The following is a 14339-nucleotide window of genomic DNA, read 5'->3' on the forward strand; positions in this document are numbered from 1 at the left end:
TCTTTTGTGTAATAGTTTGAATGTTACAGATAGTTTTTGCTGATTTGAGACTGTAGTGCTATAGATTATTTAATATATTATTATAACCATTACTTAAAGATCTACTTGTAATTAAATCTGGTAATATTTTAGTATCATGAAACATGCTATTTTCTAATAGATTAATACCACATGCATTAGTTAAAATAATTTTAAATGGCAAATTATTGTTTAATCTTTTTTCTAACTTACTTTAAAAAGTATTAAAAGTCTTTTTAGAAACAATTGGGTTATCATTGCAGCACTATGGGGCTAGAAGATAAAGAATATATATATTATTTTGTAGTTATTTTAGATGTCAAATAAATATGTATAATATAATAATACTTAATGTGAGATAGGCTAACAGCTTTTATGTTAATAAAATGATAATTATGAATATTTTTGCATGTAATTACATCATAGGCACTGACCCTGCAATTAGAAAGACTGACAGTGGAATGTAATCAGAGAAGAAAGGTACTTGACAATGAACTTGCAGAGACTCTAAGTGCACAGGTTGGTTTAGTAAAGATTTTTACTTCTTAATTGTCAAAGTGATGTTTAAAAAGCACTTAAATTCACAGAAATATTATTTGGTCTTCATTTGACAGTTAGAATTGGATAAAGCAGCCCAAGATTTTCGTAAGATTCATAATGAAAGGCAAGAACTCATTCAACAGTGGGAGAACACAATAGAACAGATGCAGAAGAGAGATCGAGACATCGATAACTGTGCCTTGGTAAAGTAGTTGTTTGGTCCTTGCAACATTCAGCTGTATTTATCTCTTTTGTATTTAACTCATTCATTTCAAATGTAAATCGCACTGTTATTTGAAAGTCACTTTTGTAGCAGGATTCAGTAGTTTTGGTAAATGTTTTTCAAAGCTGACCCTGTATCCATTTAGAAATGAGATTTTATGAAAATTATTTACTTATGGTATATAATGCTGAAGACTGGATCCTGACATCTCTGAAATGTGGGACAAGAGAAGATCAACAGATAATGTTATTGCAGTAAAACCAATGCCCTGACTTATACATGGTTGTCCAAGGTGCCTTGGATTTAACATGTGTGCTATTTGTGTGCTAATCAAAGGTGTAGGGAAAGGAGCCTCATGGATAGCCAAGAAAGAAGGACTGCAATAAATTTTCCCTTTTGAAACTGAGGTACCCATGATGGGGTGAAAGCTCAAAAGTGGAGGAACACCACACTGATTAAACACAGACCTAGTGTTATCTTTTGCTACTTTCAGAGGTAATTTAGGAGAACTTTTTTGGGAAATCATTAAGGGGTAAAATAGTGGTGAGCGAAAATGGGAAGATGACGGAAAGTTGGGAAGGAGAAAGAATTGAGGAGGAAAGAAGGCAGATGAGAAAATGGGCGAACTTCCATTCTGAATATACTCCATGGAAAGGCATTAGCAAGCAGCTCAGGTCACTGGGAGTTTGGAACTCTGATATCTGGATGTGGTTTACTTGTTATATGTAACTTATATGTAAAATGTGATTTCTTTATTTTAAACTTCTGTAAGTAATCAACATTTTGTCAACAAAATGGCCTATGCCTCCCTAAGGAGGGACTTGGGAGACCCAATCTTAACTATGAGTTCCTCTTATTTCTTAATGCTGATGTTGGTTTCTCTTTCTTGGCTTCATACTACTTTCAAACATCAAGTCCTGACTGCTTCCTCTGTGTAAATCAAATGTGTCAGATCTAAGACTGCAGGTCCATAATCAAATTGTCATACAACCCTGCAGCTAAATTGACTCAGCCTGCTGATTTGGCAGAATCCACAGCTTGTAGCTCTCTGGTCATATCCTCAGTGGTTCCTTATTTATGGGGTGACATTTCCTGGCTGTATGTATTGAAAAAGACTAGGGAGGGAAACAAGAAGTGATTCCATAGGTACTGGGATGCTTCTAAGTGTTTAACAACTGGCTCTCAATTTGTGGTATTTCTGATTTCTGTGGCATCACCTGTATGAAAACTTAACTGTGAATAAATTGCCCTGTTAAAAAATGTGAACGCTGAAGTAGGAATTAAAGCATCTGATTAAGTGGTAGAAAAATTAATATACGGCAAGAAATTCTAGAATAATCATTTGACACATATAAACTTAGGAAGTTTTGACCTCCTAAGGTTGAATGAACATAGTAGATATATGGAATGTTACAATTATAGAATATTAATTGTTATATAGATGGGAATACTAGATTAAACAAATTTAAAATGTTTTTTAAAATGCAGTGAATCTCAGATATATATTGATTTAATATGCTAATATGTACAATATTACATGCAGCATTTCTAAAACTTACTGATTTTAGAACACATACTCTCCCCTGACCCAATCTCCTGGGATTAGTTGTTTGATGGGACCCTATTCCAGAAAACTTGGAAGAAATATATTTTAGGGTAAATTTTGCTTCTCCCTCCAACTCAGTTAACATATTGCCATCAGAATCACCCGTAAAAACCACATATGATCTTTTTACTCCCCAGCTCTAAAATCTTTATTCCATGTTGCTTAAAAGCTGACCCTTTTTAACATGGCAATTGAAAACTTGAATTCTTCACCATTTGGCCTTAACCTCTACCTTTCCAGCCTAATCCCTATCATCTGCCTCCACCCTTTCCTATTATGTCCCCATTCCATCCCCGCCCTCCCACCCTGCACCTTAACTATGTTAGAGTATTTATGCATCCCCATTTATCTTTTTAGGCCCAATTCAAATGAAGGCTCTTAGGTAAAGCCTTTTAATGATTTCTCTTGGGTAGACTTCATGATCTCTTTGCTCCCATAGTATTAATACTTTGTCCATACCTCAGTCACTACGTTGTATATTCTAGTTATTTTGTATCCCCAAGACTAGCAAAAAGCCTGCGTGAAGACATTCCTACTGAAACCAATAACAAAAATAATATTCTCAAAAAATGAAAAAAACTGGTCTTGTGAAATACTTGGAAAATTTCATTGAAATCCAACTTTCTGTGTGAAAACTATTCAATACTGTTATATTTTTTTACATGTCACCTTTTGTTGAGGAAAGATTGACATTTTTCTCATCCCTTTAGCAAAGTACCAGATGGATGAAATAAAATACAGAGATCTTTAAAAAATGAGCTTATAGATATTAGTGTGTGGCATATTAATATTTTATTTTATTCATATAAATTAGTCTCTCTTTAAAAAACATTTTCTTAAGTTTTGGTAAAACAAATGCTATAGAAAAACTAAATTCCTTTTAGTTTTAGTTTTGTTTGTTATATTAAATATATATTTAACATGTATTTTAAATCCTAGGCATTAGCAAAGATAAAGCAGGAAATAAGAGAAAAAGAAAATTTGGTTAAGGAAAAGATCAAGTTTTTGGAAAGTGAGATTGGGAATAACACAGAGTATGAGAAAAAAATTTCTGTTGCTGATCGTAAAGTTTTAAAATGTAGAACGGAATATCAATGTCATGAAACTAATCGAATTCAGCTGAAGGATGAGGTATGTCAACTAAAAAGACTGGTTTGTGTGTTTATAACAAATTACTATACAAATAAGCATAAAGCCTTTCCTTTGATTAAGAAACTGCCTTCTAGTTCTTTTTGTTACATCCCTTCATGTTGTGGCACTTTTAGGATACTCTAATGAGACCTTGCTTGGATGAAGGCAACAGGGGGCTGTCATTCACATCACAGGTGGTGTGAAGGGCTCCCCCTGGAGTTGTGCAGTGCCCAACTTGACTGTCACACATGGTGTTCTGTAAGTGACCCAAGGCAAAAGGCTCCTGAAGGGTCTAGGCTGGAAATCATAATTATAAGATAACCGACAAATGAGCAAATGTGAAGATGAATTATTGACATCGGTGATAACTTGAAGTGTCCTTCCAGTGTTACATGTGTATGGTGGTTTTAACTCTCAAATTCTAGGTGGAACTACCTGCTGAAGTTCAGTTTCTTACCTTGTTAAGGGAAAATATTTCAGTGTGGTAGTGGGACAATGTAGTGGTATAATGTCTTTAAACAGACTAAGAGAGAATAAAATTCTCCTGCTTTGTTCTTTTCTTTTTTTGAGCATACATGCCAACTAGATTATTCCATAGGGAGAGTTAGCAATCCCCTTAGTTAGCAATAAAGGGATCTTTATGAAATTTGTGCCTTGAGGCCATGTTATCTGAAGTTACTGCTGTTTGGGTGGGAAATTGGAATATTGCAGAGCATTTTATTCTATAAGTTGTTATACTTTATATTCTTGATAAAGAAGGAAAGATTTTTTTTCTGTCTGAAGAGAATAATTAAGATCTTGAAAAGTAAAATAAGTGAATTTCTTGCATAAATTAAATGTCACTGCTAATAGCTCATTCTCAAAAATTTTTAAGTTTAAACCAATTGCAGAAAAGAATGCAGGTATTCATTCATTTATCATTTGCTTATTGAAATAAAATTCACATATCAAATACACCCTTTTGAAGTGTACAATTCAATGGTTTTTAGTATTTCACAGAGTTGTGAAACCATTACCACTATCTAATTTTAGAATATTTTTGTCTTACAAAAAGAAATCCCATACCCATTAGCAATCACTTTCCTTTCTCCCCTCCTACCAGGCCCTGGCAACTCCTGATCTACTTTCTATCTCTATGATTTGCCTATTTTGGACAGCATACAATATGGTGCATTTTGTGTCATGATTCTTTTACTTACATAATGCTTTCAAGGTTCATACAAGCTGTAGCATATAAGAGTACTTCTTTTTTTTTTCCTCAAAATTTTTTTATTGTGGTGAAATACATATAACACACATTTACCATCTTAACTGTTTTCAGGTATACAGTGGTATTAAATACATTCCTAATGTTTTACAACCATCACCATCACCCATCTTCATAACTCTTTTCTTGTAAAGCTGAAACTCTGTACCCATTAAACAATAATTTCCCATTTCCCCTTCCTCCCAGCCCCTGGAAACCACCATTCTACATTCTGTCTCTGTGATTTTGACTACTCTAAGTGCCTCATATAAATGCAATCATAAAGTATTTGTCTTTTTGTGACTGGCCTATTTCACTTATTTTACTTAGCATAATGTCCTCAAGGGTCATCCCTGTTATAGTATATGTCAAAATTTTGTTCCTTTTTAAGGCTGAATAGTATTCTATTGTGTGTATATACCACATTTTGCTTATCCATTCATCTGTCAATGGCCTTGGGTTGCTTCCATGTTTTAGCTATTATGAATAATGCTGCTGTGAACATGGGTGAACAATTATTTCAGAATTGCTGATCATATGGTAATTATATTTTTAATTACTTGAGGAACTGCCATACTGTTTTCCACAGTGGCTGTACCATTTTACATTCCCACTAACAGTGCACAAGGGTTCCAATTTCTCCACGTCCTTGTCCGTACTTGTTATTTTGGTAGTTTTTTGATAGTAGCTATATTAATTGGTGTGAGGTAGTATTTCACTGTAGTTTTGATTTGCATTTCCCTAATGATTAATGATGTTGAATGTCTTTTCGTGTGCTTATTTGCCTTTTGCATCTCTTCTTTAGAGAAATATCCATTCAAGGTCTTTGCCCATTTTTGAGTCAGGCTGTGTTTTTGTTGTTGTTGTTGTTGAGTTTTAGAAGTTCTCTATATATTCTGGATATTAATCCCTTATCAGATATATAATTTGCAAATATTTTCTCCCATTCTTTGGGTTGCCGTTTTGCTCTGTTATTGTTTTTGTTGTACAAAAGTTTTTAATTTAACGAAGTCCAATTTGTCTACTTTTTCTTTTGTTGCCTGTGCCTCTGGTGTCATATCGAAGAAATCATTGCCAAATACAATGTTGTGAAGCTTTTGTTCTATGCACTTTAAACTCATATATGTAGGTCTCTATAATATGCCAAGATTTGCAAGTTATTTAAAATTTAATATCAGATCAAAAAGAAAAATTGTTAAGTATGTATTACAGCAACATGGTTATTATGTTTGTGGTTGTGATGTAGGTTAGAAATTAATGTGTTCATAATAGAACTTCTCAGAAATGATATTAATTTATAAGATATAGAGTAAATATATAATTTCTCTCTGTTAACTAATAAATAGCTGGATTCTTTAAAAGCCACTGTGAATAGAAGTTCCAGTGATTTAGAAGCTCTGAGGAAAAATATTTCCAAAATAAAGAAGGACATTAATGAAGAAACAACAAGGTAAGAAAAAAGGTATTTAAATATGTTTATAGTTTTTGACTATTTCTAGAGAAATTATTGAATATTTGATTTTTTGGTTAAATAACTGTAAAATTATAACTACTAAATTATTAAACTTAAAAAAATTTTCCTGGGTTTTTCAGTACAAAGGCTTAGGAGCAATATTTTTATGGTTTATTAAATACACATTGGTAATAAAAAGATTTATGGCAAAAGAAACTTTCAAGTTATATGAAGAAATCTTAGGATAAACTGTTCCTTATTTGTTTGCATTAAATATCTTTTAGACATATTTTCTATTTTTTCCTTATAAATTCTCTATAGGTTACACAAAATTAAAAATCATAATCAGATTGTAAGAAAAAAATTAAAGCAGATAACTGAGAAAACTACATCTGTAGAGGAGAAAGCTACCAACTTGGAAGACATGCTAAGGGAAGAAGAAAGAGGTGCGAAAGTAAGTTTAGTTTCGTTTTTTTAAAAAAAATCACAGCAGGGCTTCCCTGGTGGCACAGCGGTTAAGAATCCGCCTACCAATTCAGGGGACACGGGTTCAAGCCCTGGTCCGGGAAAATCCCACGTGCCGTGGAGCAGCTAAGCCCGTGCGCCACAACTACTGAGCCTGCGCTCTAGAGCCTGTCAGCCACAACTACTGAAGCTTGCGAGCCTAGAGCCAGTGCTCCGCAGCAAGAGAAGCCACTGCAATGAGAAGCCTGCGCACTACAAAGAAGACCCAACGCAGCCAAAAATAAATAAATTAAAAAAAAATCACAGCAAATTTAGCAATAGTGAATAAATTAGACTCTTGAGATCAGAGGAAGGAGGTCTTCTAAGAGGCTCTGATTTCTGGGGTGATTGCATTTGTAATTAGATTGTTGAGTTGTTGGACCTCTTTTTATCTTCAGCTCCTAATTCTCCATTTGCTTCACTTTCAGCATTTAACTTTGTCTTCTTTTAAAGATATAGCCCTTCTATCTTAAATTCCATGTCTTCTCAATGCCTACTGTGTCCCTGTCCCTGTTTGCCATTCGTATACATGTTTTTTTTTTTTTTTTTTTTGGCTGCATTGGGTCTTTGTTGCTGCATGAGGGCTTTCTCTAGTTGCTGCGAGCAGGGGCTACTCTTCGTTGCGGTGCTCGGGTTTCTGATTGCAGTGGCTTCTCTTGCTGCGGAGCACGGGCTCTAGGCACACGGGCTGCAGTAGTTGTGGCTCGCGGGCTCTAGAGCACAGGCTCAGTAGTTGTGGCACACAGGCTTAGTTGCTCCGCAGCATGTGGGATCTTCCCGGACCAGGGATCAAACCCATGTGTCCCTACACTGGCAGGTGGATTCTTAACCACTGCGCCACCAGGGAAGTCCCTGTATATATGTTCTTATATTGCAAATGCATCTTGAAAAATGCCCGTGTTTTACAACTTATTTCCACCTGATTATCATCTTTTTTGTTTGTTTGTGATCAAGTTCCCCCCAGTGGTCTACGTTCATTGCATGTATTTCTTCATCATCTGCTATCTCTTTAACCTCTTCCAGTCTGGCACCATTTATTGGTAAACAGGCTTTTAAATGCTAACACTTTTACTAACTTCACTGGCATACCCCTTCTACCTTAACCTCTTTGGCATTCTGGTAGAATTAAAGCCGATTTTTGAGGAACTGGAAAAGGCTGGTTCACCATTCCCTCTTTGAAAACTTCAAAATGATTTGTGTGACCTATCACTGTAGGCACTACTTTCTGCTTTTACTCTTTTTTTTTTTCTCTTTTTTTTGATGGGGGAAGAGGAGGGGTAGCTGAAGGTGGTGGTAAAATACCCCATTTGCTGAGGCTTATATCAAGCATGGTTTCATTTATATTTGGATAGAATCCAGCTTCCTCAGTGTGCTGTTGTATGTTTAAAATTCCTGAGTAGTGAAGTCATGCAACAATCTTGACTTGAGTGGTATTTGAGTCCAAATCATACAACATTATTAAAAAAAAAAAAGTTGTGGGTTTTTTCCCCCCTAAGAGCATGATTTTCTGTAGTACGTGGAACGAGATAGTATTAGAACTTATTAGAAGTCTGTAAAGACTGTGAAGTTTATATGAAATACACCTTCTGAAGACATAATTAAAAACTAATGATATTTTTAAAGAAATCAGCTGAATTAGAAAACAGTAAGATTGGCAGCATGTGTACTGATTGTGCTGTAGCAGGGCTGGGTTCATAATCTTGGTTTTTGTAGTTATTGGGGTTTTTTGTTTGTTTGAAAAAAATCTCAACTCTATATATTTTGCTGTGTTATTCACCACCAAGCACTGACTTTAAAACTCTGCCAAGCAGTCTCAGAAGGTCTTAAACCCAGTGAAAATTGTCTATTATATGAAAAATAATGTATTTTATAAGGTTATATCAGATTATATTTCTTGATTTGTGAAATTTAAATGTGCCAGTCAGACTTCTTTTGTTTCATATTGAGGTTCATTGGATGCCAAAGGGAAATATGCTTATCTGGGTATAAGAGCACAGAGGGAAATTATTTCAACATTTTAAAATGAGAGCTTTCAATAGATCTTGGCATGGGAGATCTGTTTGAAACCTAGAATACATTGATGTGACACTGTGAGATCAAGACGGACCTGCCTCCTGAGAAAGGAGAAGTGGGAATGGGGTACCGGTTTCTATTTCCTAGAGGGCTGCACATGTAGGGAAGTCAACTGCAGGCAAGGTGTGAGTAAGGGATAGTGATAGTGCCAGTAGTGTGTTGGGGCCAGCGCTCACCAGCTCACAAGAGCTGATAGTTAAATTTTCTGGAATTTTTTACGTCAGCTGCTAAACATAGCTACTATTAAAAATCAAATTATATAGACTTACAATTAAATAAATTATATTAAAAATAAAAGTAATATGTACTCAGCACATATCACTTCCGAATTATTTTACTGCATTTTACTGTTATCTATGCTTTTAAGGTTACTTAAGACTATTAACATCTGTTATATCCGTCTAGTAGATATACTGCATAATGGTCTGCTATGGCATATCTCTTCCTAGCTCTGCATTTAGAGGAATCATGTTAGTAGCTTGAAATTGGCCATAGTGGGAATAAAATAATCATAGAAATCAGCCTCTTCCCTGTAACCTCCCATCTACTAGAAAGCTGATGGTTAAACATTTATCTGCTCACCACTGGATAGTGCCAAAAAGAAGGTGGGAGATTTCTTCCCTTAACACTCTCAAGACTTTAGTAAACTTTATGAGCTTAGAGGCTGTGTGTCTTCAGTATATTTTATGTTCTAAGGAAACCAGTGGAATGGTCAAGTTCTAAGGCTAAGGTGACATAGGATAGAATTAAGATGACAGATCAAGGTCATGACACAGGAATAGAAAACTACTATCTAGTCTACTAGACTAGAGTAGACTACAAGCAATGTTGGGGATTTGTTGAAACTGTGGGAAGGGCTTTATATTCTTAAGGGCTAAAATGAGGGTTCATTTATGACCCCCCAATTATAATATTCATGCAATAAAACATTACAAGGTATTATATTTCATTAATCATTGTTATTCTTATTATCAGGAAGTAGAAGTTCAGTTGAACATAGTGAAGGATGTGCTATTTAAGAAAGTTCAGGAATTACAGACTGAGACAATGAAAGAAAAAGCTGTTGTATCTGAAATTGAAGGAACCCGTTCTTCTCTAAAGCACCTCAACCATCAGTTACATAAACTGGACTTTGAAACCTTACAGCAGCAAGAAATTATGTACAGTCAGGTAGATGTTACTCTTATGAATGTCTTCATATTGATTTGTTATAATTGTGATGGTCAAGATACTGCAGTATCCTAAGAAAACAAAGATTTCTAAGAACTCTTGGGGTGGGGGGATAGACAGATGCTGAAGATGGGATATCATGTTAGGTCAGTGAAGGGTGAGGGGGCCTTAAAAGCTATTTTTTTCTTGATCTGAAATAAATGGAGAAGAGGATCGACAGCTCTAGTGAGGGAGACCATGCTTTAAAGGAACCTGGAGCAAATGGACCTGGAGTAAAACAAAACAAGGAATGGGATGTCTGAAACCTAGAAAAACTGTATGTTGGGAATTCCCTGTCAGTCCAACGGTTAAGACTCCACGCTTCCACTGCAGGAGGTCCAGGTTCAATCCCTGGTCAGGGCACTAAGATCCTGCATGCCACACAGCGTGACCAAACAGACAAACAAAAAAACCCCCCAAACCCCTAAGACTGTATGTTGTGCAAACATCGGCATCCCCATCCCCACCCCCACCCCTGGACGAAAATATATTTTTAAATTTTTTCCTTTTTTGTTCTATTTATATATTCTGTCTCATGTTAATTTCTTAATGTCCTCCCTCTCTACATCTTAATTTCCCCATCTAGTATGTTCTTAGTTTCTCAAAATTACAGATGCTAAAGTATAATTTTCAAAATAATTCTTTAGAAGTTCATCATATTTGAGACTTTCATGGCTAACAATTTGTGACTCTTTTTTTGTACTCCTTAGAAAATGCACCCTCAAAAAATCCATGTCCATGTAAATCCAGTGGATTTACTGATGTTCCATCATGGGAGTATGATAAATGACCACCTAGCTGCTTTATTATATTTTCAGAAGATTAGTTCTGTGTTACTATCACGTACTCTGGTTGTTGAAGAATAGTTTGCTCTTTCTCCCCTTACAGTAAGAAAGATTTCATCCTATAAATCACTGAAGGGTGAAAGTGACTTTAGTAAATGGTGACATCAGGCCAAATTCATAAGAAAGTATTTACAGTGTTTTTGCATTTATAGAAATGGTTTTAACTGTTTCTCCTTACTAACTTATCTTTAAAACCTGTAACAGGATTTCTACATTCAACAAGTGGAACGCCGAATGTCACGGTTAAAGGGAGAAATTAACTCAGAAGAAAAACAAACCCTTGAAGCAAAAACTGTTGAACTTCAAAAGACATTGGAAGAGAAAAAATCTACATTTAACCTTTTGGAAACACAGATCAAGAAGCTTCATGTAACTTAGCTAAAATACTTTTTATGCTTCAAATATCCTAGTCATCATTTTGTTTTAAGTCAACATGTTCCTAAGACTTGACTTTGGATAGGATAATTGCCAAGCTACCCATATATATAACAAATGTATGAGCTAATGCTTATATTTCTATACCGACTATGAGAATGTAACATTACCATTGATTATGCATTTACTGTATGCTAAGTATATGCCTTTAGTATTTTATTTCATTTAATCCTTATAAATGTCTTGTGATGAAGATATTAATACTTGTTTTACAGATTAAGTAACTTGTCCATGATTACAGCTAGGACTTGATCCGTGGTCCATGTGACTTAAAAATAGTCTTAAATAGTACATGATTTAAAAAATTGATAAATTCCAGTTTTCTATTATATATCTGCCATAATAACTTGATTGCTTTTTATCTCTGAAGTGGCATCTAAAAGAAGCTGCTCTTTTATGGGTCATCTATTGTTATTCAAATATTTACTTAGTTACATATTTCAGATGACTCAATTTTGTTAATATGGTAAAAATGTTCTTCATCTTTAGGTACTTTAATGTTTATGGTAATATAAAACCTGTGTTAGGGGAACCTATGTAATATAAAACCTATGTTAAAGTTTAACTGGGAAGTAAGAGTGAAGGAGTGAAAACGTGGACCTGAATAGGGGGAGAACTCCAAAGGTTTTAAATGTTAAACAGCTGGAAAGGCTAGTGATGAGTGTCCTCTAGTGGTTTTAAGAAGAATTGCCCTGAATTCCTTAAGGGCTACAAAGGTGAAAGGGAGCTACTACTTTTTTAAATTAGGGGGAAAAAAAATTAACATGACAAAATATTGGTTTGGAGTGGTTTGTAGCCTGATTAAATTTTTAAAAGACTGTTTCCTTGGTTTAGTGGAAAAGAGCAGAACCGGTTTTGAATGTCAAGGTTACACCACTAACTGCTATTTTAACTTTTCTGAGTCCTAGTTTACTCATTTTAAAATGGAAAACAATATTTAATATTATTTAAGGGCATTTGGGAGAATCAGAAGCAATGTATGTCTTAACACAGTGCTTTTAGTAGGTACTCAATAAATGGTATTGTTTTAATTACATAGAATATGAGAATATTAGTGCTACAGAATAATAGGAGGGTGACATTTGTATCTGGACATGTTTTTTGACCCTAGCCTGAATTGTGTCTGCTTTCCTGTGTGAGGATGGTTCTAGTATTCTCCCTTTTAGCTACCCTGGGGCTCTGTCCATTATGCAGTAGGTTAGTACTTATGCCTATCCCAGCTGGTTTTGACAGAGAGGTAAACAAATTAATAGAAATGCAAGTGAATTTTTAAAGATATTAAAGCTAGTTAACCTTCTAATGAAGGTTTTCTCTTCTCAATAGTAGCATTAGATTGTAAAGTCATTCTGCATTCTCTTTCCCATGCCACTCCATCTCTTATTTTGAATAGTAGAGACAAATTTCTTCTGGTTGAAAACTGCCTTAAATTAAAAATTTCATTCTAAAAGTTAATTTTATGAAATCACATCTTTATGTGAAAAAAAATTCTTAATGTCTTGCTTCAGTCTTAAGTCCTGATAGTTCAGAGAAATACAGGCAGTGAGAAGGGCAGGGGAGGGAGGAAGGAAGGGACAGAGGAAGAGAGAGAGAGAAGGGAGACAGATCTTGGCAACAGAAACTTTTTGCTTTATGTCCCCTAAGAGGGACTAAGGGGGACAAAGGGAACAAACCTTGTTCTTGTTCTGAGTGGGAGGGAGGATACAAACTGGTATAAAGCTAGAAAACTAATCTCTGAGTATGTATGACCCATTTATTCATTCAGTGGAATTAGATCTTATCTAGCGTTTTTCTCTCCAGCAGTATGTGATTATATATGTAATACTAATAATAATAATAGACATTTCCATGTGTCAAACATTGTTGCACATATCCTTTGACAGTAAATTCTTTAACCCTCACAACAACCCAGGTAGGTAGGCATTGTTATCATCTCCATTTTGGAAATGAGGAAACTGAGGAAGAGTATGCTGCCCACTGGGGTTGGATGGCTAATATATAATTAAGGCTGTCTGATTCCAGAGCTTGTAGTTAACCAAGACCCTATGCTTTCTCAGACTGTTAATGTTTTTACCTTCTGAGACTTGGGTTGAATCAAATAATGAACTCCAGAAGGTGAACCATGTATTTAACCAAAGCTTGAACTCCACCCTCCCATTTCTCCCCATAAATGGCAACCACCTAATAATTCAGTTTGAACTGTAATCCTACATAATATTTCCTAGAATTATTGAACTCAAACTGAACCCAAACATCAATAGATAATAAAAATGAAAATGCTTCTATGTGAATATCCATGTATATTCTATTAGAGACATAAGAGCATGAAGAGTGAGATTTATAATATTATATTATTATAAATATTTAATGGAGCATATAGTTTAATGTAAGTCATGTTTAGTAGTATGTATTTAATATTGTTATTTAAAATATGTATTTACGTACTTTTTTTTCCTCTTTACAGAATGATCTTTACTTTATCAAGAAGTCAAATAGTAAAAATCGTGATGAAAAACAGTCCCTCATGACCAAAGTAAATGAACTAAACCTCTTCAATGACAGATCAGAGAAAGAACTTAATAAAGCCAAAGCTTTGAAACAGGTGCAATAAAATCATATGTATATATAATACTAAAAACCACATATTTTCATGCTAATTGTAGAAAAATTTTAAATACCAAATTATAAAGAAAATAAGTCACTATAATCACTGTACAGAAGATAAACAGTGTTACAGTATATTATGTTCTTTCAGTCTTTTAAAGAAAATTGGCTTTATATATTGTATTCAAAAATTTAAAAGTATATCGCACATGTCTCCTAAACATTAATTATCTTTAAAGGCTTCCTACAGTCCATTGCATGAAGTTACCATAATTTATTTAACCATCTCCTATTTTTGGATATGTATTTGTTTCTAGTGTTTGGCTATTCTAAATGGTGCTATCATGTACTGTGCACATATTTCGTTGTACAGTTGTTCATGTAGCTCCTTAGGATAAATTTCTAGCTGTATAATTATGGTTCAAAAAGAATGAATATTTTTGGTGTCTTGAAAC

The 14339-nt window shown here is 34.6% G+C and overlaps 1 protein-coding gene across 2 annotated transcripts in view; it reads left to right on the top strand.

Annotated features, from left to right (window-relative positions):
• The window catches only part of CCDC39 (coiled-coil domain 39 molecular ruler complex subunit), a 61785-nt gene that overhangs the window by 25503 nt on the left and 21943 nt on the right, over positions 1–14339 (top strand). Inside the window, exons 5-12 of one of the 2 annotated variants that reach the window (XM_082393944.1) lie at positions 445–537; positions 633–761; positions 3327–3518; positions 6111–6214; positions 6539–6671; positions 9770–9964; positions 11053–11217; positions 13745–13882. In XM_082393944.1, coding sequence (XP_082250070.1) covers positions 445–537; positions 633–761; positions 3327–3518; positions 6111–6214; positions 6539–6671; positions 9770–9964; positions 11053–11217; positions 13745–13882 — 1149 coding nt within the window. The remainder of the gene's footprint in view (positions 1–444; positions 538–632; positions 762–3326; positions 3519–6110; positions 6215–6538; positions 6672–9769; positions 9965–11052; positions 11218–13744; positions 13883–14339) is intronic. The other variant, XM_082393945.1, reaches the window with a different exon arrangement.

The sequence above is a fragment of the Balaenoptera borealis genome (genome assembly GCF_965194805.1).
Source record: "Balaenoptera borealis genome assembly, chromosome: 5".
Taxonomy (NCBI): domain Eukaryota; kingdom Metazoa; phylum Chordata; class Mammalia; order Artiodactyla; family Balaenopteridae; genus Balaenoptera; species Balaenoptera borealis.